Here is a 26,913-nt window from a genome sequence, read left to right on the forward strand (position 1 = left end):
TTATTTACTTGTCTCATACTGTAATAAGTAAGATTAACTTCATTTTGAGACTACTGTACAGTGGTGTTCTGTATTACTCTATGTTCATGTTCAGCCTTCAGTCACACAAGGCTATATGGTAAACCTTGCCTCTCATCCCAGATTCCTCCAAAACATCATCTCACTAACACTATTTACGAGGGAGTAACTTTTAATTCACTTGCCCCATTTCTTTTTGTTTTTTATTTCCAGGCTGTATTAAACTTTTTATTGTGGAGCTGTGGTTAAACACATTCTTAAAGCTAGAAAGTTTCCTTATGCCCCAAAATACTGGATCTTGTGTGTGACCATTTTTCAGGTTCTAATAATACTGTACTTATATACAGCTGCTCTGAATTGAAATGCTCTTTTCCTTTGTTGGAACATAAACCTCTGGGCTTTGAAGTGAAGAAACTACTGTACTATGTGTGTGGAGATGCCATGGAAAGTGGCCTCTTTAAAATATTCTATCAACTTACTGGTAAGTAAATGTGGCTTAGCAATCAGATGTTAACTTATTTATATGGAAACAACCTCCTTCATGTTTGATTTGCATTGTCTTTATGAAACTTCTGCATGCACTGCTGTTTCTGCAACATTAGCTATGGTCACTCTCCAGAACTATGGTGATATAGCAGCTGATCAACATGAAATGACAAGAACTCATTAAAATTCATATTTAGCCATATCTTTACATGTAAATTGATTATATCTGGTGGACCACGCACTTTACTGAGTGATAAACTTGCTGAGTTGATCATTTCATGCATGATAATTTGCAAATAAAGCACTGGTGCTTGTTTTTATAGTCATATAAAGCCTTTAAGGTCATTTTCTCATATTTTCAAAATGCTAAAATGTCATTTTCATTTTTACTGAGTATTAAATAATTATGTTAATGGGAGAAAAAATATTAAGTCTATGCTGAATGGTTTGTGTCTCATAACTATGATATATAGTCTGGTTATTGAGCTTCCTTTAGTTTTCTAATAAGCACTGATTAAATAACTTCAGTACATGTATATGAAAACATTTTATTGACTTGAAATACTATGGCAGAAAAAATAGTCTGCTCAACCCACTGTGTAAATTCTTGATTTAAGCTAGGAGTTTTGATTTAAGTAAAATATTTTGCTATCGCAATAGTTACAACATTCCTTTTTCTCAGGGAAAGATGTGGCCATGCTGTGGTATTTTGAGGTCCTTCTCTTGAAGTCAGCAGTTTGAATAATATTGCAGAGTATAAGATGGAGACTTTTTTCCAAAGTACTTGTAAGTCATGATACTGGAATAGTTTTGAGGGGAAATTATTCAGCAAAAGATATACAAGAGACCTCTGCGTATGTATAAATTATAAGTGAAATAACATCATGATGACTTCATCTTAATTAATTAATGTCAATATTAGAATTCTGCTTCCTGAATTGGGGTACTGGGGCAAAAAATTCTCTCACTAGTCTGACCTCTGCTCATTATACTTGCTATCTGTCACTCCTTCAAATACTGGGGTTTAGCTCTGTCAGTTTCTGGCAGAATTCTGTCTTCCTGTACATACACTCTGTCTCTCCTTTTTTAGCTGCAGAATAAGTGCCTTATATACACTCTTTAGCTTTCCTGAAAGATTGTTCCATGGGTCGGGGGGGGGGGGGGGGTTTGCGAGGGCATAAGCAGCTTTCATCCTCTCTCTTTCTCACCAAACTCATATTTATAATATTTCAGAAGCAGGCTTGAGCTTGGGTGGTTAGCTTGAGTCTCCGCCAGTGCTGCAATGTCCACACAGCTATTTTTAGCATGTTAGCTTCAGTCCTGCTAGCATGAGTCTGTCTGCCTGAGCTGGGAGGCCTGCTCCCAGCTGCAGTGTAAACATACCCTATTTTGCTGCTGGTCTTACTAGATAATCATAATGGTCCATTCTAGCCTTAAAATCCATGAATGAATTAATCTTAAAGCACTGACTTTTCTCAATTACTATTCTACTAACATCTTTTCTAATAACCTTTATTGACTCGCTGGGTAAAAATTTCAAAAGTGTCTACATGACTTAAATCACTCTGTTGCTTTACAATTTTTTCCCCACTGTCAAAATGTTTCAGATTCTGTTGAGATTAATGAGCTAGTTAAAGATCACTTTGAATGTGTTGTTTTATGGAGCATTTCTGTGTGGTCTGTGTTTCTATCAAATCTAGTAAAAAGTCAGTCAGTCTTCAAGCGATGATACTTGTTCATAGTTCTACTCCAGGATTCTTACTGTAGCCTGTCCAGAGGCGCTCTTAACCAACTGCACTCAAAATAATAAGCACTACTATACATCATGCACAGCCACTTCTTATTTTTGTTTGTAAGATGTTTTTTTGCTGTACATTCACCCATTATCAAATCTGTTGTGCTTTCATTTCTTTCTTTGGGGCAGTAAGCCTGAATCTCTCAAACATTACACCTAATAACACCATCAACAAGACACAGGGGTACACCATATAATGGGAATGATAAAGTTACTATATGGGGGAGGGTGAGTGATGATATGTTTGTTTCAAGGTGTGCTTGTCATACATACTTTTACCAATAATTTTAAAAAAAGACGGCTACCCCTAAACAATCAGAAGAGATAGAATAATAAGCAGATAAACCAAATGAGAGGTATGTTTAGCTAAACAGTAACAAAAAGTAAAAAGTCATGAGTCTCCTCCATGCATGACTCTCTTAAAGGACTCCTTTTTCGTCTTGTACATTTTACTGGGTTTTGGTTTTGTTTGTTTGGACATGTATTATCTTCTAGGTGCACAGGTACCATGGTGATGGGTGTGATATGAGAACCTGAAGAGATTAGTTTAATCACCGTTAACACAAAACTTTAAAAAAGCGTTAATAGGATAGTTTTAACAAATTCACAAAAATGGTTTATTTATTTTCTACAGAAAGACTGAATCTGAAACTATCAGTTTATATATATATATATATATATATATATATATATATATATATATATATATATATATAGCCTCAAATTATATTCAGTTTCAGCTTCCGAATAGAACTCAATGTAGTTTTTGTTAATCTTACAGAATTCATTATGCATACATACAAATTGTTTGGCCTGTCAGACTGGAGCAGATACTTTCAATACCCTGATCTTGAATGCAATTTGTGTTGTAATAAGTTTCTGTTGGGTTCCATGTAAAGTACTCAAATGAAAAACCTTTGACTTGGTAAAGAATTCCCCGTGCAAGTTTGTGTTTTGAATGTTACAAGTTTCATTGTTTTTGTGTGTGTGCACAAAACACTTCAAAGTCCTGATTAGTGATTCCAACTCTGTTTATCATTTCTAAAGTGTGTGTTAATTAGTAAAATGTTTATAACATCATATTTGTGTTAAAGAAATGAGTACATTCCAGCTTTCACACTGCATAATACAATCACTTTCAAAAGAACATGAACAAGTTTTGTTTTATATTTAAAAAACTTACACTGCAAACTGGTGTGAAACAAAAAATTATCGTTCTTTTATTTCAGCTATCTCTAATTGATTTAACATTTTCCTTTAAACATAAGGGACTTTGTGATATCATCTTTGGCTCAAATTTTCATAATATATTTAAAAAAATCAAATACCAGTGGTACAAGTTCTGCAAAAAACTACTTGTGGATCATCTGCATAGTATATCTCAAGAAGACAAAATTTAATATTTAAATGGTATGGGAAAAGTTCATACTTTAATTCATTGTAAAATTAAATTAATTCATTGTAAAGACTGCAAGATTGGAGCTACTGTTGGCCCAATCCTTAGTCATGTGGGATAGCACTTAAAAGAACAGCCCCATTGACTCTGATGGAATTATTCACAGTAGCAAGTACTGTTCACAGTAGCGTCTGCAGTTCAGACTCTTTAATAAGGTAGGGGCTGTGTTTTGTGTTACATAATGTTGTTACTTGTATATTCCATACTCCAGTGTTGTTACTTGTATATTCCTTGTATATTACTTGTATATTCTTGTAAGAATTGCAAATCCATCATTCTAAAAAGTAGAAATGCTAGGAAAGTAGGAATTTTTTTAAACATTGTGTGGAACCAGTGTTCTATAGTTGTTGTTTACCCACAATAGGACTCTAGGATCGAATTTTATTAGCTGAGGCCTGGTCTACATGGGGGAGGAGGGGGGGATCGAGCTAAGTTAGGCAGCTTCAGCTATGTGAATAACGTAGCTGAAGTTGACATACTTAGATCTACTTACCACAGTGTCTTCATTGCGGTAAGTCACAGCTGACGCTCTCCCGTCGACTCCACCTGCGCTGCTTGCCCTGGTGGAGTACCAGAGTCGACGGGAGAGCACTCGTCGATTTATCGCGTCTAGAAGAGCCGCGATAAATCGACCCCCGCTAGATCAATCGCTGCTTGTCGATCCAACAGCTAATGTAGACAAGCCCTGAGTTACCATGCTAATTGTCAGAGCTATAGGCAGAGTCTAGAGTAGATAAGGGAGGGAATTTCCTTGCACCCCAGTCTGGCCCTCGTATACTGCTGTCCCCTGGAATAGCCAGAACCAGGCCATCTTAATCCCCTCACCCTGAACTGTGTGCTGCACCACTTAGAGTCGCAGCATACAGTTGCACCTGACGTGTCATAGGTACCAGGGGCCAGATTTACAATGGTACGTAGGCCACTAACTGCCTCTGTAGGTGATACTGACATTCCAAAACCACTACTCAGCTGCCACCTAACCCCATAGATGTCTAAGTTTCCACTAATGGGCCTGCGCGCAGTCGCCTAAGTATGATGCCGCCCCAAAGCTAGCAAGCAGCTTGGAGCCATAGTGGAAGCCCAAGCACCTGTGGCCCCAAAGTGGGATTCTCAAACTTGGCATTCTCACACCTATCTTGCTTGTGGGGCCTGATCCCATAGGTGTTCGCTGAGTAGAATACACAATAGCCTGGTAGGTATGGCACTCATCTGGCATGTGGGAGACCTAGGTTCACTCTCTGCTCCAAATCAGGCAGAGCAGGGATTTGAATCTGGATTTTCCATCCCCCCAAGTGAGTGCTCTGACCAGAGAAGTATTGGCTATAATGGGGTGAGGGTGTCTCTCTTTGTGTCTGGTTTGCCGCAAGAAAGGGCTGACCTGGCTTAGGTGCCTAGCTCCAGGGGAAGGTTCATGTCTAAGGATACCAAACAGAGACAGTCTCCTTCCTCCAGCCCGTCAGTTTGACACCTGAATACCTGTGAGGGTGCAAGCCATATGCCCTGCCTCTTTCCTCTGGCTAGCTTAGGCTGTTTTTTAAAAACATCTTTCTTAGGTGCCTAACTCTCCCCATACAATGCCTGGGGAGTCTGGGTGTCTAACTTAGGGCTCAGAATTCCACTGGGTAGCAGGGTACCTAAGCACCTTTGTGAATCCAGCGCCTTCCACCCCACAATATAGATGTGAGATGAGCATTAGTGCTAGTTATGAGGTCCACATTTTTATTTTTATTTTATTTTTTGTTTAAAAAAATCAATGAAATATAAATAAATAATAAATTAAATTAAATAAATAAAAATGAAAAGTTCCCCAATGGCTGGTGTCATGGAAGCATGGAAAACTAAGAGCAACTTTTATGAAACCTTTGGTCTTGCTTTCTTGGCACAACTTCATCTCCAGCCCCGTGGAAGGAGCAGTAGAAAGCCAGTAGCAAATATGTCTTGCAAGCAGGAGTGGAGAAGCGGATCTAAGCAGAGGTTTCAAGTAACTCATTTAGTTTTGGAGCTGATTGGCGGGCTGTCAGTGGGTACTGAGCACCCACTATTTTTTTTTCCATGGGTGCTCCCACAGAGTCGGCGCTTATGCTGCCAACAGTCCTAAAGGGTCAAAACAGGAGCAGTGGATCAGTGAGGTGCAAGGAAGCCCCAACCATACACCGGGGGCAGGAAATTGCATAGGGAGATTCCATGATGTGCTGACACAATCTAAGGATAGCTCTTTGCTAGGGTGATCATTTGGAGATGGTTATTCCAGCACCATAGCCAGATTTCACCAGCAGTGAAGCACAAAGCAGCTGCAGCATACCTGAGGATCTGGATCATTTTGTGTAATGCATACATGTATCTATGATATATATGTATATATGCAAACTATATCTGCTACACTTAGGTTTAAGATTGTTCATTGAAGCTTCTAAAGCATTGTTTCCATTATTAAAATATCTAATTAAAACTGAACCTCCATGGATATGTGTGTTCAGAATAACAAAAACATCTTGTACCAAGTAAGGTTTTTTTTTATTTCTTGTAATTACAGTATATTTGTCTGGAGTGTTTCACAAGTGTTCTTTTGTGTAATACTGGTAGGGGAGATTAAGTAATATGTTCTTACTAAATTATTGCTCAAGAACATCAAATGCTATTGTGATGTATTGAGATTTGAGGTAGCATTCATACATTTGGCTGTTTTGTTCCTACAACCTTTATGCTCTTCTGGATCACAAAGCAAAGTGGCATGTGTTTTCTCTAATGTAAATGCCAGTAACCACTTGAACTGAGTGCATGATTCCAGTTTAACGGGGTGGTGTTCATAATGGACAACAGTAATATATCCAAGCCAACTTGACCATATTTATACTCCACTCTGTGCCAGAAACCAGAACTTCAAAGCTTCTTCCTTTCAGAACTCCAAAGGAATACAAGTTTGTGTTTCTTCATATCATCAAACTTAATTATTGGCAATAAACGACTGCTGGCAAGAGCGACGCATCACATGGCTCCATTTCTGTTTTAGAAAAGGTCAGCATATGGCACAAACACTTTGCTGTATTATGCAGCCTTGTACTCTGATCACATAACACATGCTTCGGAAACATTATGCAATGTTATACTCACTGATTAATGACTGCTTGCACAAGAAGTTTTTCATTACCCTGAATGCTAGCGTCCTGGGAATGATTAACTTTGTGACATAACTCTCATCACATAAATATGGAAGACTCAAACATAGCCTCAAAATAATATGTTTCAGGAATAACTGAACTCTTTACTGCTTAATATTGTGTACTGTACATGATTAACTACTGCTTTAAAGCTTCAGAGTGGAATAGAGAAGCCTGTTTGGGGGAACTGAAAACAAGATTTATTTTTAGGTGTTAAAGTTTCACTCAAGATTAATTTTGGACACAGCAGCATCTCATTGACAGTGTTTTTCCTTTGCTTGTGTAAGTTTGAATTTCCTAAGAAAATCTTGGCCAACTCTTTTCAGTATTCAGCAAATGAGCTAAGCTGCCCTTATTAAATCTATAAAGCCCTATTTAAATCATTGCCGCTGAACAGATATAAATGAGGTCACCATTTGGTCCAGTGTGGGCCTAATTCAGCTCTCCGTTATAGCAGGGTAAATCCAGAATGGCCCCACTGAAGATGCCGAAGTTGCTCTGTATTTATTCTGCTATGAGAGAACACTGGTCCTAAATGAAGCAACCCTGGTGTTAATTCCTGGGTTCTACTCCCCTACATAAGATTATAGTTCACAAATGCATACAAATAAAAAGAACATGTTTTGAGTCTAGCGGCAATATGCTGAGGTAACTTTTTACTCAAGCAAACATCCAGAGTATAGACTCAGTTTTTACTCAGTAAGACCACAAGGATTTGGCCACAAATTAGTTGATTCTTTCTAAATATTACATTTGAATTGTCATAGCTAAAACTGAGCACATTTTTTAAAAAATCTCCATAATTTCTCAGTCCTCTTCTCTCACCCTTTCCCTACCAATATGATATTTCTAAGCAGCTATATAGGCAGGGCACTGTTGTCTAATCTGTTAATGGCAATACTAATTAGGTCTCCTAAATAATACTCCATGCTTTTCCTCCTGTTTTCATTACCAAGCAGAGGTTGTGAATGTTTAATCCTTGAATGACCATGGCTTTCCATTCCCTTTTGCTATAGGTCATAAACTTGTAAAAATAGAGATTTTGTCCCTTTCCCACTCTCCCTCAAACATGAAGATCCATCCAAAATATCTTATTTTCTACACCTGGTGTTGATTGCTATGTGTTCATAATGTTCCATAGCTTTGTTAAGGAAAAAGTTGTTTTGCGTGCTTAGAAATTCAGCCCACAATATCAACTTGCACTTTGAATTTCTTTAAAATGCTGTTTTTTCGTCACAAGGAGAGCACTGTTTATTATAATCCCTTTATTCAGTCATATTAAAGTTTATGCCCAAATAATCTATTAGTCTTTAAGGTGCCACCGGGCTCCGCGTTGTTTCAGTTATGTGAGTAATCCTTACTCTTGCAAATAGTCCAGTTACATTAAGTACAACTGCATGCATGAGTAAGGGCTCTAGGACTAATATTCTACTAGGAGGGATGGTTTAGGAATATTACCACCTGTGTTCCGTTCCTTAGAATATAATCTTAACTGAAAGCAAATAAAGAAGTTAAACATTGACTTTTTGTGTGTGCTCTAATTTGTGCCTTTTCCTGCATTCCAATTACTACAAGCAATAGCAAATGCTCAAGAAAGCAGACTCTGACTAAGCATTAGCTACCAGCATGGTCTCATTATAGCTAAGGGTCCTTGTTCTCCCGGAGCCTACGTGCAGAGCCAGCTAGTCTTTCAGCTGTGATGACGAAATGCCATGCATTTCTTCCTGGAATAGTACGAAGATAAGATGCCACTTATGCTGGGGTTTCAGATGAACTCCACTAAGGATTTCAAAACAGTGTGTCATAAGTGTATCAGGTTTCTTTAGCAACCAATTCATTGTAGACACTTTTAAGATAAAAAGGGAAGAAATGTTAGTTTATTTACCCTTGGGATTTCACTGTTTAAACCCTTGCAGGAAATGACTATGGAGAATCAATGTATACATAGCCTACATGTACTAATTTTTTTTAAAAAGATCAAAACAGATTTGTTCACATCATGAAGTCCAAATTATTTATTATCCATGAATGATGAATGAAATCTTATGGCTCTAATGTGCCATTATAAAGGTCCAATTGTGCAAGTTGCTGAGCAACTCCCGTGAGTAGCTTAGTGCCCTGAACACCCACTAAGTTCAACAGAAGGAGAAGGCATTCAGACTGATTCTTGCAGTTTAGTTCAGGCTACAAGTACCTGTGCCAAACCCAGTTGACTTCAGTGGATCCCCATGTGGGTGTAAGGTTCCGCCTGTGAGGATCAGATTGCAGAATCAGGGTCTCATTCTGTGATCCCATGTAATTAACAAAATCAGCCCTGGAAGCATCACATTTAAACCATAGAAGCTTGTAATGTAGAGTAAGAGGGGAGAATACTGTTACTGCATGATATATTGATTCAAAGAGAAGTACTGCAATTAGTAATGATGATTTACATAATTTGGGAGTGGGGGATTTATTACATGGAAAAATCTATATCAGAGGTTCTCAAATTGTGGTCCATGGGCGCTCCATTCAGGTGGTCCACGGATAGTTCCCTCTAAGGTGCATGCCTGAGCGGACGCACACAAGAGAATGAAGGGCCACCCACCTAATTAGTGGAGCCACGGTGCCTGGACGCTGGAGAAGACGCACATGTAAGGTGAGGTGGTGGCCTTGGGGGGAATATGGAGTAGGTGGGAGTGGGCAGTGGGGTGAGAATAGGGGGTGGGAGGAATTTGGAACGTGCAGGGCTGCGGCGGCCAGAGAAAGGTGACTTTCCCCAGCTCCAGGGCTGTGGCTGCCGCAGAGAGACCCCCCTCCTTCCCAGCCCCAGCTCAGGGGCTGCTGCGGTGGGGGAGAGAGGGAGAGATCCCCCTCTGTCCCAGCCCCAGCTTGGGGGCTACTGTGTCAGGAGAGAGGGCACATCCATCACATTCGAAAGGTAAGACTACTGATATTAAAATATGAGTTGTGTACTTTTATCTGTAGAAAAAAAAACTTTATTATTATTATTTATCCAAAGCACTTTACAATAGTTAGCTAACGGTACAAACAACATTTGGAAAGATCATTAAGTTGTCCGCTGAGACCCTCAGCAATTTTCAAGTGGTCAGCGGAAAAAAAAGTTTGAGAATCACTGATCTATATGACTAGAGCAGAGTACTTGGGTGTGTTTTTGTTTGTTGTTGGTTTTCAGGGTGTTTTTTTTCCATTTTATAGACATTATCTTTAATCTGTGATGTGATTTGATTTTCACTCCATTAATAAATAAATACATACATAAAAATCAAATTATCCTCAGTAATTAATATCCTATAACCTAGGAATATTTAAAACTAAGGCTTGGTCTACACTAAACCCCCAAATCGAACTAAGGTACGCAACTTCAGCTACGTGAATAACGTAGCTGAAGTCGACGTACCTTAGTTCGAATTTACCGCCGTCCAGACTCGGCAGGCAGGCTCCCCCGTCGACTCCGCGTACTCCTCGCGGCGAGCAGGATTACCGGAGTCGACGGGGAGCACTTCTGAGTTCGATTTATCGCGTCCAGACAAGACGCGATAAATCGAACCCAGAACTTCGATTGCCTGCCGCCGAACCAGCGCGGTAAGTATAGACAAGCCCTAAGAGTTCAATCTAATTCCCATTGAAGTCAGTAAGAGTTTTTTTCCATTCACATAATGGGAGCTGGATCACACTTAACATCACTAATATTATTCCGGTCATGCATTCCTAATGCATATGCAATCCCCAGTGAGGTCACTGGGAATCTTGGCTGTAAAGGACTGATTCTTAGTTCTCTGCAACTGTTAGTGAACTTAGAGTGAACTTGACCCCTCTGCAGAGATCCCACAGAAGGCCCTATGTACCATTTAAGATCCCTTTGTAACTCTTTGCAGTCAGCTTTGGACTTACTTATCTTGAGTAATTTTCATAGAATCATAGGACTGGAAGGGACCTCAAGAGGTCATCTAGTCCAGTCCCCTGCACTCATGGCAGGACAAGTATTATCTAGACCATCCCTGACAGGTGTTTTGTCTAGCCTGCTCTTAATCTCCAATGATGGAGATTCCACAACGTCCCTAGGCAATTTATTGCACTGCTTAACCAACCTGATAGTTATGAAGTTTTTCCAAATGTCCAACCTAAACCGCCCTTGCTGCAATTTAAGCTCATTGTTTCTTGTTCTATTCTCAGAGGTTAACAACAGCAATTTTCCTCCCTCCTTCTTGTAGCAACTTTTTATGTACTTGAAAACTGTTGTCATGACCCCTCTGTCTTCTCTTCTCCAGACTAAACAAACCCAAGTTTTTCAATCTTCTCTTATAGCTCATATTTTCTAGACCTAGATCATATTTTCAAGATCATTTTTGTTGCTCTTCTCTGGACTTTCTCCAATTTGTCCACATCTTTCCTGAAATGTGGCCCCCAGAACTGGACACAGTACTCCAGTTCAGACCAAATCAGTGTGGAGTGGAGCAGAAGAATTACTTCTCCTGTCTTGCTTAAAACACTCCTGCTAATACATCCCAGAACGATGTTTGCTTTTTTTGCAACAGTGTTACAGTGTTGACTCTCATTTAGCCTATGATCCACTCTGACCCCCAGATCCCTTCCCCAGTCCTCCTTCCTAGGCAGTCATTTCCCATTTTGTATGTGCGCAACTTATTGTTCCTTCCTAACTGGAGTACTTTGCATTTATTGAATTTCATCCTATTTACTTCAGACCATTTCTCCCGTTAGTCCAGATCATTTTGAATTTCAATCCTAGCCCCCAAAGCACTTGCAACTCCTCTCAACTTGGTATTGGCCACAATCTTTATAAGTTACTCTCAATGCCATTATCTAAATCATTGATGAAGATATTGAAAAGAACTGGACCCAGAACAGCAAACTTTGCCACCTTATTGTTTACCCCCTTTTCCTGATCATTTATAAATATATGTGGAACAGGATCGGTCCCCGTACAGATCCTTGCTATCTTTTAACCAGTTCCTAATCCATGAGAGGGCCTTCTTTCTTATCCCATGACTGCCTACTTTGCTTAAGAGCCTTTGGTAAGGAGTCTTGTCAAAAGCTTTCTGAATGTCCAAGTACACTATATCCACTGGATCACCCTTGTCCACTTGTTTGTTGCCCCCCCACCCCCTCAAATAATTCTAATAGATTGGAGAAGCATGGTTTCGTTTTACAAAAGCCATATTGACTGTAACATTTAAGTTTAATTTTAGTTTTTAGGAGGGATATAATCTTATGCCTCAGGATGTTAGTCAATCACTGACTGACAAAGATTAAGAAACTTTCCCTATGGGCAGTTTATTCCATAATTGTTTTCATGCACATTCCTCTGAAGAATCTGGTAGTTGCTACCATCAGATAGGATAATAAATTACATGGACCTCTGGGCCTATGCTTGTGCCATCTCTTTGCACTGGAGTGTGAAGTTTAACCTAAATGATACTACAAGCTAGATAAACAGAAATGCTTCTTCCTGATGTTCACTGGGTTAAAAAGGGTGGTTGTTTTTTAAACCATCCAGTATAATGTTTAAAACAGTTCATTGTAGTTTTCTGTGTTTTCCAAAGTTTAAAATCATTAATGTTAATACCTGAAAAAATAGATTGATTTTCATGAAGTACAGTAGAAGAAAATGCATATCTTGTTTATTATTGACATTTCATTTCAATTTATACAGAAAAGAGTGGCTAACTATGGTTCTGTTCCCTTTAAATTATTTAAAGATACAATTATTACAAATTGCAACTCTGTCCATTTCACCCAAACCCCAGAACCAAAAGACTATTGGCAGAACATAGACAATAACAAAAAAAAAAAAAAAAAAAAATCACCACCACTCACCACATCTGTTAAAGCAGGGAGAATAGATGGACTCTGCTGTGTGCCCTAAAGGTCAACAGTTCCAGGCTATTTGAACTTATAAAATAATAACAATGGCTTTTGCCAGTCAGCTTATATAATGGTGAAGAATTAATAACTCAATGGACTTTTTAAATGCTAATAGAACTATGAGTCTCTTTTATTGTGTAATTAGATAAACACCATTTAGAAATACAAAATTATGACTTTTAAGACTTACTGTGGGGAATATCAGTTTGTTATGCCTCCCATCCATTCCTCTGAGAATTATTTCATTGCTAGAAGCAGATGGTGATTTTTAAACCCACTGCTATTTTGGTGTGCGTTTTTTAAAGGAAAAAAAGCCTAAAAATAGACCTACGTTACCATACCCTGCAAAAATATGTTGTCAGCTCTTTACTCTGCTGGGCTGAAAACAAATCTGTCAGCAATTTCTTTGGGTTAAAGTATCTGTACACTTGTGATTTTTTTTTTAAAGAAAGCTTTTTAAGTGATTTTGTAAGAGAGTCCATTTAAAGCTTTAAGTGTCAACAAATTACTATCTGTTGTTGTAAAGACACTTTATCAGATTGATGAGACCTTCTCTTCCATTAATGTCGTGGAGCAACTGCATGAATTACACTTTAAAGTCTGAATGAGCCTGAAATTAACAGCTTCAGCTCTGCTGAATAGACACTCAGACACACCCAGTTATGTGTAACTATGAAAACTAAAATGGGAGTGTGAGTTATGTGTGTGGGAAAAGCCTTCATAATAGGTCTTATTCAACTAGGGCTTTTACTTCTCTTTTAAAATCATTTGTTGGAGTAGAGCTGTGGTTTGATGAAGTAGCTACTGGATGACAGAGAAAGGGGGGAGGTTGGCTGTGCTTTTAGTCAGCTTACATAACAGTAAGAGAATATACTATTTTTCAGAAGTACCTATGGGTCAACTGTGTAGCACTATTACTTCAGTTCTTGATGGTTGTCACTCTGGGCAGTTCCTGTGCAGAGAGGAATCAAATGTAAGCCTTTCAGGTAAAGAAATGAATAAGTATTGTTATCTATACAGTACCATTAGTGAAGATAGCCCTGAACAATAGGTGCAGGGTGCTGAACAAACAACAGGTTCTTGGGTCACCTTGGGGTAGGGTGTTGCTATTGTTGTAAAAAATATAAATATACTGAATGTTATATAATCAGGCAGTATTATATCAACAGACCTCAATTCCTCAAGGCCAGATCTTGTAAGTGCATAGCATCCGTCCTAGAGTCTAGGGAGCTCAGCAGTTGTCAGGATCAGGCATTTATTTTGCCTCATCATTTATAAGCTATTTAAAAGAAAAGAGTTCAACACATTATGCTCCAAAACATAATTCCTGATTTCTATTCAGCATCCTTTGTTTTTCGTGTGTGTGTGTGTGTTTAAATTTTGTTAGTAATCCTGAGCCCTCAGTAAGCCACCCAAGGGTTGGGGTATATGGCTGTAGACTTGCACATTAGCTCTAGCTACTGCAAACCTAGTCCAGCTGCATAACTAAACTTTGGAAGCTGTGTGCCTAGTGCAACCCATCGATGGCTCTGCCAGGGACTACAGCCACACAACAATACTAGTAAGCTTTGACTCCCCCTGCTGACCCTGTCAGCTCTCCTTTCCCTCACCTGGTGTTCCTGGGTCCTGGTGGAAGAATGATCCAGTAGTAAGGGCCATGGAAGTAATCAAGGAGGGGCAGTCAAAGTGATAATGGATTTGGGTTCTGATATGAAGCACGGAGCAAAGCTGGGATTGGAAGAGGAAATGAATACGAACAGAAGACAGACAATGGCAGCAGTAGCAGACTATGAAATCTTCAGAGGCATGATTGTTTTGTAATGTTTGTACAGCTCCAAGCGCAATGGGGTGCCTATTGTATTTGTAATACAAATAAATAATAATAAGGGAAGGATGCAGGCCAGACATTAGCTTGAGGATGAGAGACTGATACATATGAGAGGAACCAACAGCTTTTACATCAGTAGCAGTGAGGAAGGAGGAGGGAAAATGGACACATCACACTGTCTATACCAGTTAGATAATTATTGAGGACAAGCTGTAGCATTTTTTTAAGCCAAAGAAACAGATTATTTTTACAGAATATTCAGTCTCAGAATGCAGAAAATAGTATTTCTTAACATCTTTCTGAAGGTGGTTCAGGCAGTTCTGATCTTTTCCATTGCTCTTTAGAGAGTGGAAGGGGAAAGCATAGGTGGGTTACGTGGTTCCATGTGATTAAGTGACAAGATGGCATAGAAGAACCTTCATTTTCACAAAAAGTAGCAAAGAAAAGAAGTGCAGAATTAAAATAATTTGATATACAAAGAGATTCCAGTTTTATATTTCAATGGTGAGATGTTAGTAGAGTTTTATATAAAAAAACAAACAAACAAACAAACAAAAAACGTTTGTTAGCCTGCCAGCTCCACATATGTCTCATTCTTTCCCACCACAAGTCCCATCTATCCCTGACTTATCTCCTTTGTAAGACCTGCTCCTGCTCCAACCTGCAACACTTTTACTCTCCGAGCACTGATCGCCCTGGAACACTGCAGTAATGCATGGTTGTCTGGAGAGCCTCCAAACTACTCTCCCACTAGCAGCAGGTTTTTCTGGTAGGAGCACTTGGATACTGCAGTGATGTCACCAGTCCCAAAACCTGAGATAAGAAGGGCCTGGTAATGGAACTCCCTAGCCAAGACAGTTGAAGTTAAAGTTAGATAAATCCAATCTTGAAATACAATGTAGTTTCTTAGCTGTGAGAGTGTTTAAGCATTGAAACGGGAAATGGTAGACTGACCATCGCTTGAAGTCTTTAAGACAAGTGATATCTTTTTAAACAATATGCTTTAATCCGGCTTCTGGGAGAAATCCTGTGGACTGTGAGTGTGGGGGGCGGGAGGAGGAGGGAGAGGGGACAGGCTGGGAGGTCTTAATGGTCCCCTCTGGCCTTGGAATCTGTGAATCTGAGTTTCCAGTTCATTCCTTCCTTCATGGGCTGTGGGAAAAACAGGATTGGCAACATAACCCACAACATTCTTGTAACACTTGCAGCTCTACGTTAAGATAATGACTATAATCAAATCTCATGCTTCACGGTTTCAGTCAATCACCTGGGGCGGTCAGGGAGGAATCCCTGCCCATGCACATTTGACAAGATATATTCTGAGGGAGGGAGAGGGGTTTCACCCTGCTCTGAAGCATCAGAGATTGGACACCACTGGAGATGGGTCATTGGGTGGGATGGACTAGTGCTCTTAGATGGTTCAGAGAATCCTTTTTCTAGATGCCTGACTGGAGTGTCTTGTTCACTTGCTCAGGGTCAAACTGATAATCAGATTTGGGATCAGGAAGGAATTTTTGCCCAGGTCAGATTGGCAAGCGCCTCTGGATTTTTTCGCCTTCTGTAGCATGTGTGATTCACCTTCTTGGACCTCATAGGCATATCTCACCTAATGAATTCCCTGCCATTGCAGGGGTCATGGGCATTGGTGGCACTGTAGTCTCTTGTTCTCTGCCTGTGGCACACAATTAAATCTCCTGCGGATTGAAATGCTTTGGTCTACTAAAATCTTTGGGCTTAATATAGGAGTATCTGGGTGAAATCTTCTGGCCTGTGATAATATAGGAGGTTAGACTAGATGATCTAATTATCTCTTCTGGCCTTCTGAGACTATGAAAACAGGAGGCACACTGAGGTGGCTGAACAACTGGCTATACTTCTCCCAGATGGAGATGTGGTTACTGTGGGATTGAAGCCCGTATTGTGTCTGGAGATGGGATCCCCAGGCAGCCATAGTGCCAATATTTGATGTGATGGGATAGGCTGCAGCCTAGAGCCAACTGTGTTCATGCAGGTACAGCTGTATGGTCTGCAGTGTGCTTAATGGAAGTGTTGGTTTTGCTAATTGTAAAATTAACCATGAACAGTTCTGTTCTTTGTTGGAATTAAACAAAGAGGTGAAAAGATGTTCTATACTGTATAATTATTTCATTCATGCTGCTGCCCAGGTTTATCCCAATGACTGCCTTAAAAATACCCCCTTGTTAAATAAATAAAATATAATGTTCCTGGCAATAGGACTCATTTTGCTAACATGAGCATTTGGCAAGTTTCTACATTCTCAGCTGCAGGACTGAGGAAGAGACGCTAAAGCAAAGCAAAGCAAAGGAGCCTGAAAGAACAGAGCCCAGTCTACGACCCTTGTCCTGAGTAGCACTTATTCATGTGTACAGTCTGGATTGCTTGTGTAAGCAAGTACTTCTTAGCACGGGTGAAGGTTGGAGAATCCAGCCCCACCTCCTAAAGGAAAAGAGGGGGAAAGGAACAACTGTCTTTTGTCCTAATTTTATTTTTTTAAGATTTACAAGGTAATGGGGGAAGGAAACAATGGGAAATAAAAGGGAAAAGTATGTTTGTGGAGCCAGGTGGATAATTATAGTTAGGGAAACTACATGGAGCTCAATTTTCCTAATTAATTACTCCTTGTAAAAGGATGTAGGCAGGTGCTAGGGGTTGGATCGTTTTTTTTATAAGTAAATATATTATTGACTGTTCCAAGCCTTCAGGACATTACTGGTGTCTTCAGGTGCATTGTAATCTATGTGAACTACACAGCCTTAATTGCATAACACAACACTGTTACAAAATGTTACCACACCAACAGCGTTTACATTATTTCATAACAAGGAGCAGTTGTTCTACAGAACATTTTACCCTTAAAGGAAAACGGCTAATGATTATAAACACAGTGTGTTTGTGTGTGTGTGTGTAAAAACATCTAGGCCCCATGGTCAGATGGGCTTCAACAGAAGAGTGTGTCAAAGGCTAAATAAACATATCAGAGCTGGTTGCTGTGTGCTTATTGGGATGAGATGGGCCACCTTACTTGAGAGGATAACCTGGGCATCTTGGCAGGGGTGAGGTGGAGGAGAGAACTGGGCTGAGGAGCTTATCTCAGGGGGAGATTGTAAGTGTCTGCCAGAGGTAAGATAGGCCATAAATTTGTTCAGTTTTGGTACATGCAAAACATTTAGCCCTAATTGACTCCTGGATAAAGGGCATATTTCTCAACTTTTCAATGCACATGAGGTTAGAAATTCTAGGCCTGATCCTGTGAGGTGCGGAGCACTCTCCCACAGAAGGATGTTGGGAATACTCACCACATTACAGCAATGGAGCCTCTAGTAGCTGTTTTGAGTTAAAATGTGGCTCTGACCCTGAAAAATAACTTCATAAATGGCTTTGTGGGGCTCCTTATTTCTTGTCTCAGTGATTCCAGTGCAACTATGCTCAAACTCCAAGCACAAAGATATTTCTTTTCTAACAAGCAGCTATATGAACATAAGCCCAGATTACAGAATTTATTTTTCCTTCTTGCACATCATCACCAGCAATTAAGATTCTGCAGGGCAAAAGCCAGTCTTGGGTTGTGCAGATGGAAAGCCCCATCTCATTGCTGGTCTCTGACCTGCTTTGTACAGTCCTGGTGCCCTTAATATTCCACCTGTCCTGCTAGAAGTGTGTGTCTTTTTATTAACAGGAATAATGGAGGGGTCAGCCAGACATACACATGTCCTTTGGGGAAAGAATGTGGCCTAGTGGTTTGGAGAGTAGGCCTGGCAGTAAGGACTCTTGGACTCTACTTTTGAATTTGACACTGAGCCGCTGTGTAAATTTGGGTAAGTCAATTGCTCTGTGCCTCATTTTCCCCATATGTAAATGGAGATAATACTTGTTTCAGAAAGGTAATGTGAAAGGTTTAATGATTTTAAATCTCTTTGAGATCCTCTGAAAAGCGTAGTAGTTGTTCTACTCCTACAGGCCTGAGGTCTGAAATAGTCCATTTCTACCCTGGCGCCATATTTCTGCAGCACATTAAATGGGCTTGTTGCAATGTATATTTGGGGATATGTTATCCCATCTCTCACTTTCTCTCCCTCTTCTCTTCCCTAATGTTATCTTAGGGCTGTAGGCCAAGAGGAAGGCAGAGTTCTGTGGTCAGGACTCCCTTAGATGGTGATAGAAGTATGCCTAAGCCTTGATAAGAAACTCATCTCCAACTCCAGCCAACAACCATCTGGGCTTAGATTGCAGGTGACTAATGGGATCTGTAGATGAAGCCACTGACAGGCAGGTCTTACCCACACAGCATGTGTGACTTGACAGCCATGATTATCCACTCTTCCCCCTTTATTACCTTTTTCACATCAGCATTCTCTTAAAATATCCATTCGACCTACTTGTAGGGCTGCAAGTCTTGCGTATTTCAGTAGTGAGATATTCTGTTATTTATGCTTCCAACTATGTGGACAATGAGAGTTTGCAGTTATCCTTGAAAATGAGTTTAAAAGAGGTGGTGTATGCACGTGACAATTTTTATCAGAAGCAGCAATATACAGTAGCAGTTCAAATATGTCTATCTAATAAGTATGTAAAGTAGAAAATTGCAGAGTAGTGTTGTCTTGCTCACCAAATCATTTTATATTGGAATTCAAATGAACTCACAGCTTCAGTTGTGTCCAAAGATTACAAAATGGGTTGAGTTCCTCAAATGCCTGTTCACTGTTGTACATGACTACATTTTTATTACTGATCTAGGCTGGCTCAGCAAAAATGTAAACCCCTATGCGTACTTGCTAAAGGCACATGCTAAAATTAACAAATGTCCATTCTCAAGATTCAACAAAGCAAACACTGGGTCAGCAAAGAGTTCCATTAAACTGCACCTCTGTTCTCAGTTCTCACCAGTGCTCCAGTCAACTTATTTATAAGCCTTGTATTCCCCATTACCAGTAATACTATCGTTAGGATTATCCATCCATTGTGGGGGAGAGGCATCCCTTACTCCTTGAGTGCCTGATCCAAAGCCCACTGAAAACTCTAGAAAGACTTCCATAAATTTTGGATCAGGTCCTAACTTTTTCCTTTATTAATATTTTTAAAATGTTCACAGAGGGCTGTTTGAATTGTTGATGTTAGCAGTGTCCTCAAAAGCAGCCTCATGCACAATGCACACCTGACTCAGGAGACCTGAGGTTTGTTGTTAATATTCCCTTTAGTTAAAGGCTCTGGTTTTAGATGTGGAATAAATTCATTGTCAGTTACATGGGCTCAACATGATTTTAATGTCTGGAATGGCATAACTTGAATTAAAAGTATAGCATGTGCTCTTTAAACTGTGCCAGTAAAAGGAGCTCTGGTTTACAAAGCCCTATTTGGAAAGACTGGTACAGGACCATGCTGCTTGTATACTATTTCTATTCATGTATAGTTCAAGTGGATGCTCCCAAGCAGCATTTACACAGGAAAGACCTCTAGGATTGAAAGGCTGGTTCAGTCTCCATGGTCCTCATCTTTTGGCTATTCTGCTGAAAATGGATGCCCATAATGATGGTTTTTAATGATGTGGTCACTTGTCCACTCTGACTGTATTAACATCAAAATCTCATTTTACATGTGCCACCATACAGGCATCACTCCTGAGATTTAAAAACAACAACAACAACAAAAAATTCAGCTAATTTGTTTCCCTAACAAATTGCTTGTGTAGAAAAGTCACCGTATCAGGGACATCCAACTTCAGACGGTGAATACCTGGTGGCTTGTAAGACCTAAATGTTCATTTTCTGAGTGAGGGCACGCAGAAAACACCTATTTAAAAAAGGATCATGATATCATCCTAGTAGGGTTATGTGTAGTTTGGCATTTGGACCATCATGTCTGCAGAACACACATTCGTGTCCTTAGTTATACTGTCAATAGAGTAACAGAAAAGCCCATGCTCACTCCCTCCTTCCTTTTTCTGGTCACACACACAGTGTGAGTAGAGTAACAGTTTTGCTCTATATTCTCTAGTCACCAAACAGTAAGACATTTACAGCATAACAGATTTTAAGAATCAGTGGAGAGTTCAGAGCTAAATCATCAAATGCAACTTTGCATTCATTAAATAATTGAATTCTGTTTTAATTCTTATATCTTGAAATAGTACTTGAATGTACTTATATACAAGTACTTATATACTTGAAATAGTACCTCAAGTCTGGGGTAACAGAGAGCCTAGATTCTGTTCTTTCTAAAGATAAAGTATAAGTAGCGAATATGCTTATCGGGAATATCATCATGGAGAACATGATCCTGAGACATGCTGAGCACATGAAACTCCTCTTGCTTTTTCAGGCCTTAAAACTATAGTCACAAGGATTTTTTTATATCTCTTTTTAGCAAAATTAATTTTAGTAAAATGAAATCATCCAAAAAATGAAATGTCAAACATTTCTGACTTAGTGTTTCCGGTTTATCTCAGAAAGAATGGAATGCATGAAGATTTTTTATCAGATGTGCCTCCAAATGACAATATTCCAATGGAAAGTTTAATATGTTGAAATAGTATTATTATTCATTCTCTGGTATCACACATACTATACTGAGCACACACACTTTCAGGAAAGACACATTCCCTGTCCCAAAGACCTTATATAATCTAAGGTCACTAATTTGCAAAGACTTGTATGTGTGCCCAATCTTACATGGCTTCATTGGCACTACTCTCGTGTAAAGTTAAGCATATGTAAGCCTTCACAGGATCTGGGCCTAAGAAATATTTTACATACAACCTGGTCCTTTCACTGCTTTTTGCAAAGTATTTGAAGATCTTGGACTTACTTTGCACAACTAGTAAAAGGATTAAATTAACGCTAGACCTTGGATTTATTCCATTTTGTGGCTTCCAGCCCCTTTGTGTCCTCAGCCATGCTGGTTTTTGTGTCAGCCAAATTGACTTCATATCTGATTATTCAACTGGACTTTATAAATTTCCTGAAAATTTTGGGGTGACTAAAACTAATTGGCTTAATTTTTAGTATTATTTCTCTTATTGGAACACTTTTCACCAAGCTGCTTTGTCTTTTGGGTGGCATTAGCTCTTCAGAGACATTTTCTTGTTGTTGCTATCTATTGTACTTTTTTCTGTTCAGTCTTGTCCTACACTGACCTATACTTAAAACTGAGGGTAACGATCCTCTGTGACTATACATACTATTAGGCATTACATTGCTCACTGAGCTCAAACTTAGGGTGTTTTTGAATTCTGAAGGATTTTTTTCTCCCAATCTAGGATTAGATGAGCCTGATGTAAGGTTAAGGGGCAAACAGAGACCTGTGCTTGGAATTTTTTTAACATCTGAGGGCCTGATTCCTCTCTGTTGCACTGGTAGTAATCAGGAATAACTATTGCAGCCGATGGAGTTACTCTGGTGTAGAATCAGTGTTGGTGAGATCAGAAGTGGTCCCTGAACTATAGCAAAACAGCTCTCTGTGTCTGTAGCTGGAAATGCAGTCATGCTGTCAGGTTATTAGTGTACTCTAAACCTATTCTTCAAAGGTGATAAACTGAGATGAGCTGAAACCTGAAGTCTGGTTAGCAATGAAATATCTGGAAATGAATTTTGGTCCAACTCTCCTGTACTGACAGAGCAAGATCTTGATTTTTACAATCTGTGACTTGAACTCTGCGGCTCACAAACCAATGCTTTTATTCAAATCAAGAATGTTGATTTACCACAACATTGAACACTGCTTTGCTAAAAATATCTCCTGCACCCATAGAGCTGTGGCTTGTGGCCTTGGTGTCTAGGCTTTTATTCCCTCTAAATATATTCTGTACTTCTTTCTGTGCGGCTGTCATGTTGAATAAATAACAGGCAGTGGGCATGGAACCAGAATTCATGTCTGTGTATTATATAAAACAAAACAGGCAGCCTTTGAAGTATGGGGCTAGAATTTCATCAGGGGGTTCTTCTGATGTCAAAAACCAGAAGCAAACCTCAACAAGGCATACTTAAGCATGAGAACCCTGAGACAGAATTGTAGCCAGTAATTCAAAATGTGCCTGTTTTATTTTATATAATCCACAGAACTGAGTCTTTAAACCATGTTTTCTTCTCTCCTCTCAAGTTCCCTGTTCCTTTCCCCAGGCTCTCAAGGCTCCTGTTACCCCCTTCTCTACGGTTTTTCTTGGTGTTCTTGCTTGCCCTACTCTCTTCCTGCCCCTTGTTTCCAATGCCACTTTACTTACCTCAAGAGCACCTCTATGATAAGCATGATCAGAGGAACTTTACATATTGCTCTGGTGCCTATGCTTTGGCTGTTTGCTCAATGTCACTGGAATAGTGCTGCTAGTGATGAGGACAGATCCATGTCCCTTGGTCATGCTGAGCAGAAACTTACTCTATGAGCAGTTCCATTGATTTCACATTCCATTTAAAGAACCTGCACCTGTAGGACCTGATTTCAAATCAATGGGACTATTCATGGACGTAAGGGAGTTAGAATTGGAACCTATAGTAGCAGGTTGATTGACTCTTGTAATTTTTTGGTCTAATGCCATCCTATTAATATAGTCAGTAGATATTGTTAATTCTGATAATTCCGAAGTAACCACTGCAATTAAAAACATTGTTTACTTTATTTGTAATCATCTTTCTTGAACCTCTGTTTAATTACTGTAGATCACACTTCTGACAACCTACTGGGAAGCCCAATTTGTGTTACACATTCATTAACTGCTGAATTAATCTCCTTAAATTGGGCCACCCAGATACTATGGGGATCAGCCCCTTAGAAATGTTTATTAATAATAATTATTAATAAAAAGTACAGAAAAACACTTTATCTTTGTTACAAAGAAACAACCCCCATGATAACTGTCATCTTAAAACTGGCCTGAATTTGGTAATTTGGATGGAATATTCTATAAAGTGAAATTTTCTTTCTCTCTCTCTCTTTCCACCCTGCCTCTGTTAGGCCTGGTCTACACTATGACTTTAATTCAGATTTAGCAGCGTTAAATCGAATTAACCCTGTACCTGTCCACACAACGAAGCCATTTATTTCGAAATAAAGGCCTCTTCAAATCGATTTCTGTACTCCACCTCGACGAGCGTAGTAGCGCCAAAATTGATATTGTCATTTCGAATTAGGGTTAGTGTGGCCGCAATTCGATGGTATTGGCCTCCAGGAGATATCCCACAGTGCACCATTGTGACCGCTCTGGACAGCAATCTGAACTCGGATGCACTGGCCAGGTAGACAGGAAAAGCCCCGCGAACATTTGAATTTCATTTCCTGTTTGCCCAGCACAGGAGAGCACAGGTGACCACAGAGAGCTCATCAGCACAGGTAACCATGCAGGCCGATAATCGAAAAAGAGCACCAGCACGGACCGTACGGGAGGTACTGGATCTGATCGCTATATGGGGAGAGGATTCAGTGCTAGCAGAACTTCGTTTGAAAAGACGAAATGAAAAAACTTTTGACAAAATCTCCAAGGGCATGATGGAGAGAGGCCACAATAGGGACTCAGATCAGTGCCACGTGAAAGTCAAGGAGCTCAGACAAGCCTATCAAAAAACAAAGGAGGCAAATGGTCGCTCCGGGTCAGAGCCGCGGACATGCCGCTTCTACGCTGAGCTGCATGCAGTTCTAGGGGGGGCCGCCACCTCTACCCCACCTCTGACCGTGGATTCCGAGGCGGGGGTAATCTCATCAGCTACACCTGAGGATTCTGCGGACGGGGAAGAGGAGGAGGAGGAGGAAGAGGAGGAGGAGGAGGAGGACGAGGACGAGTTTGCGGAGATCACCCAGCACTCCGTTCTCCCCAACAGCCAGGATCTTTTTCTCAACCTGACTGAAGTACCCTGCAACACTCCCAAGCCAGTATCCAAGACCATGACCCCATGGAAGAGACCTCAGGTGAGTTTACCTTTTAAAATATAAAACTTGTTTTAAAAGCAAGCGTTTTTTAATGATTACTTTTCCCTGAGGACTTGGGATGCATTCGCGGCCAGTACAGCTACTGGAAAAGTCTGTTAACGTGTCTGGGGATGGAGTGGAAATCCTCCAGGGACATCTCCATAAAGCTCTCCTGGAGGTACTCCAAAAGCCTTGCCACAAGGTTTCTGGGCAGTGCAGCCTTATTCCGTCCCCCATGGTAGGACACTTGACCACGCCATCCTTGCAGCAAGTAATCTGGTATCATTGCATGACAAAGCCTGGCAGCGTATGGTCCCAGTGTTTGCTGGCATTCAAGCAACATCCGTTCTTTATCTCGCTGTGTAATCCTCAGGAGAGTGATATCGCTCATGGTAACCTGGTTGAAATACAGGAATTTAATTAAGGGGACAGAGGTGGCCGTTCCTACTGGGCTGTTTGCCTGTGGCTGAAAAGAAATCCTTCCCTGCAGTTATCCAAGTGCGGGGGGAGGGGGGGGGAATTGGCCCTGAGCTTTTCGCATTTGGCTAGCAGGGATCTTCCCTGATACCAGCCACGCGGTGGGGGGAGGGATAAAGCGATCATCCAGAGAATTGGATGGGGGGGGCTGTTAGTTTGTTTTCTGTTGCTGAAGGTTAACAGGAAAACCGCAGCACTCAACGGGCTTTGCTTGGTATGTGGGAAAGGAGGGCGCAGAAGCTGAAAGACAATGGCTTACCCTGGCCGCATGCAAGCCAAATTCTGTTGCTCGGACCTGCGTCTGTGATCTCTAGCAGCAAAGCCACAGGCACTCAATATTAAGAGGCAAAATGCAACTTTGCACAAAAATCACATGTGCTATGTAATGTGAATAGTGTGGTCACCGTGAAAGAGTATAAGCATTGTTCTGCAAAATGTATCTTTTTAAAAAATTTTCTCCTTTTTTCCCTCCCTCCAGCAGCTGCAAATTTTTCAAGCCTCCCTCCTCCGTCCCGAATGCTATCTCAGATAAGGTGTCGGAAAAAGAGGACACGAGACGAGATGTTCGCGGAAATCATAGAATCCACCCGCAGTGAAAGAGCTCATCTGAATGAGTGAAAGGACATGGTTTCAAAGTATAGGAAAGAAGCCAGTGAACGTGAGGACAGGAGGGATCAACATGAGGACAGAAGGGACCAACGTGAGGAGAGGAGAGACGCTCGACATGAGAGATGGCGGCAGGAAGATCAGAGGAGGCAGGATGCAATGTTGGGGCTGCTGCGTGAACAGACAGACATGCTCCGGCATCTGGTGGAGCTTCAGGAACGGCAGCAGGACAACAGACTGCCGCTACAGCCCCTGTATAACCCTCCTCCCCCCTCACCATGTTCCATAGCCTCCTCACCCAGATGTGTAAGAATGCGAGGGGGGGGAGGCTCTGTACACCCTCCCATTTCTCCCCAGTGGACAGCCCAAGCAAAAGGCTGTCATTTTTAAACCTTTTTTTAGTGGCCTTTTCCTTCCCGCCGATCCTCCTCCCAAACCCCACCCGGGTTCTCTCCCTCTTTTTATAATCAATTAATAAAGAATAAATGATTTTTAAATGATAGTGACTTTATTTCCTGTGAAAGCAAGCTGGGGAAGGGGGAGGGTGGGTTCCTTACAGAGAATGAGTCAATAAAGGGGGTGGGTTTTCATGAAGGAGAAACAAACAGAAATTTCACACTGTAGCCTGGCCAGTCATGAAACTGGTTTTCAAAGCTTCTCTGATGTGCAGCGCTTCCTGATGAGCTCTTCTAATCGCCGTGGTGTCTGGCTGCGCATAATCAGCAGCCAGGCGATTTGCCTTAGCTTCCCACCCTGCCATAAAGGTCTCCCCCTTACTTTCACAGAGATTGTAGAGCACACAGCAAGCAGCAATAACGATGGGGATATTGGTTTGGCTGAGGTCTGAGCGAGTCAGTAACGATCGCCAGCGACCTTTTAAACGGCCAAATGCACATTCTGCCACCATTCTGAACTTGCTCAGCTTGTAGTTGAACAGCTCCTGACTCCTGTCCAGGCTGCCTGTGTATGGCTTCATGAGCCATGGCATTAAGGGGTAGGCTGGGTCCCCAAGAATAACTATTGGCATTTCAACATCCCCAACGGTTATTTTCTGGTCCTGGAAGTAAGTCCCTTGCTGCAGCCGTTTAAACAGATTAGTGTTCCTGAAGACGTGAGCGTCATGAACCCTTCCCGGCCAGCCCATGTTGATGTTGGTGAAACATCCCTTGTGATCCACAAGTGCTTGCAGCACCATTGAAAAGTACCCCTGGCGGTTTATGTACTGGGTACCCTGGTGCTCCGGTGCCAAGATAGGGATATGGGTTCCATCTATCGCCCCACCACAGTTAGGGAA

The 26,913-nt window shown here is 40.7% G+C and overlaps 1 protein-coding gene across 1 annotated transcript; it reads left to right on the plus strand.

The window, feature by feature from the left end:
• Window positions 1-1,029: 1,029 nt before the first annotated feature.
• LOC135972406 (uncharacterized) lies at window positions 1,030-26,913 on the plus strand. Its single transcript, XM_065550382.1, has 3 exons — window positions 1,030-18,878; window positions 23,589-24,536; window positions 25,492-26,913. The coding sequence occupies exons 2-3, from the start codon at window positions 23,970-23,972 to the stop codon at window positions 25,543-25,545; spliced, it is 621 nt and encodes a 206-aa protein (XP_065406454.1). The 5' UTR covers window positions 1,030-18,878; window positions 23,589-23,969; the 3' UTR covers window positions 25,546-26,913.

This window comes from Chrysemys picta, chromosome 6, assembly GCF_011386835.1.
Source record: "Chrysemys picta bellii isolate R12L10 chromosome 6, ASM1138683v2, whole genome shotgun sequence".
In the NCBI taxonomy this organism is placed as follows: Eukaryota; Metazoa; Chordata; order Testudines; family Emydidae; genus Chrysemys; species Chrysemys picta.

Coding starts and splice junctions, on each gene's coding strand:
- LOC135972406 (XM_065550382.1), top strand. CDS start 23,970: ATGCAGGCCGATAATCGAAAAAGAGCACCAGCACGGACCGTACGGGAG. Junction 24,537..25,491: donor CCCCATGGAAGAGACCTCAG/GTGAGTTTACCT, acceptor CCCTCCCTCCAG/CAGCTGCAAATTTTTCAAGC.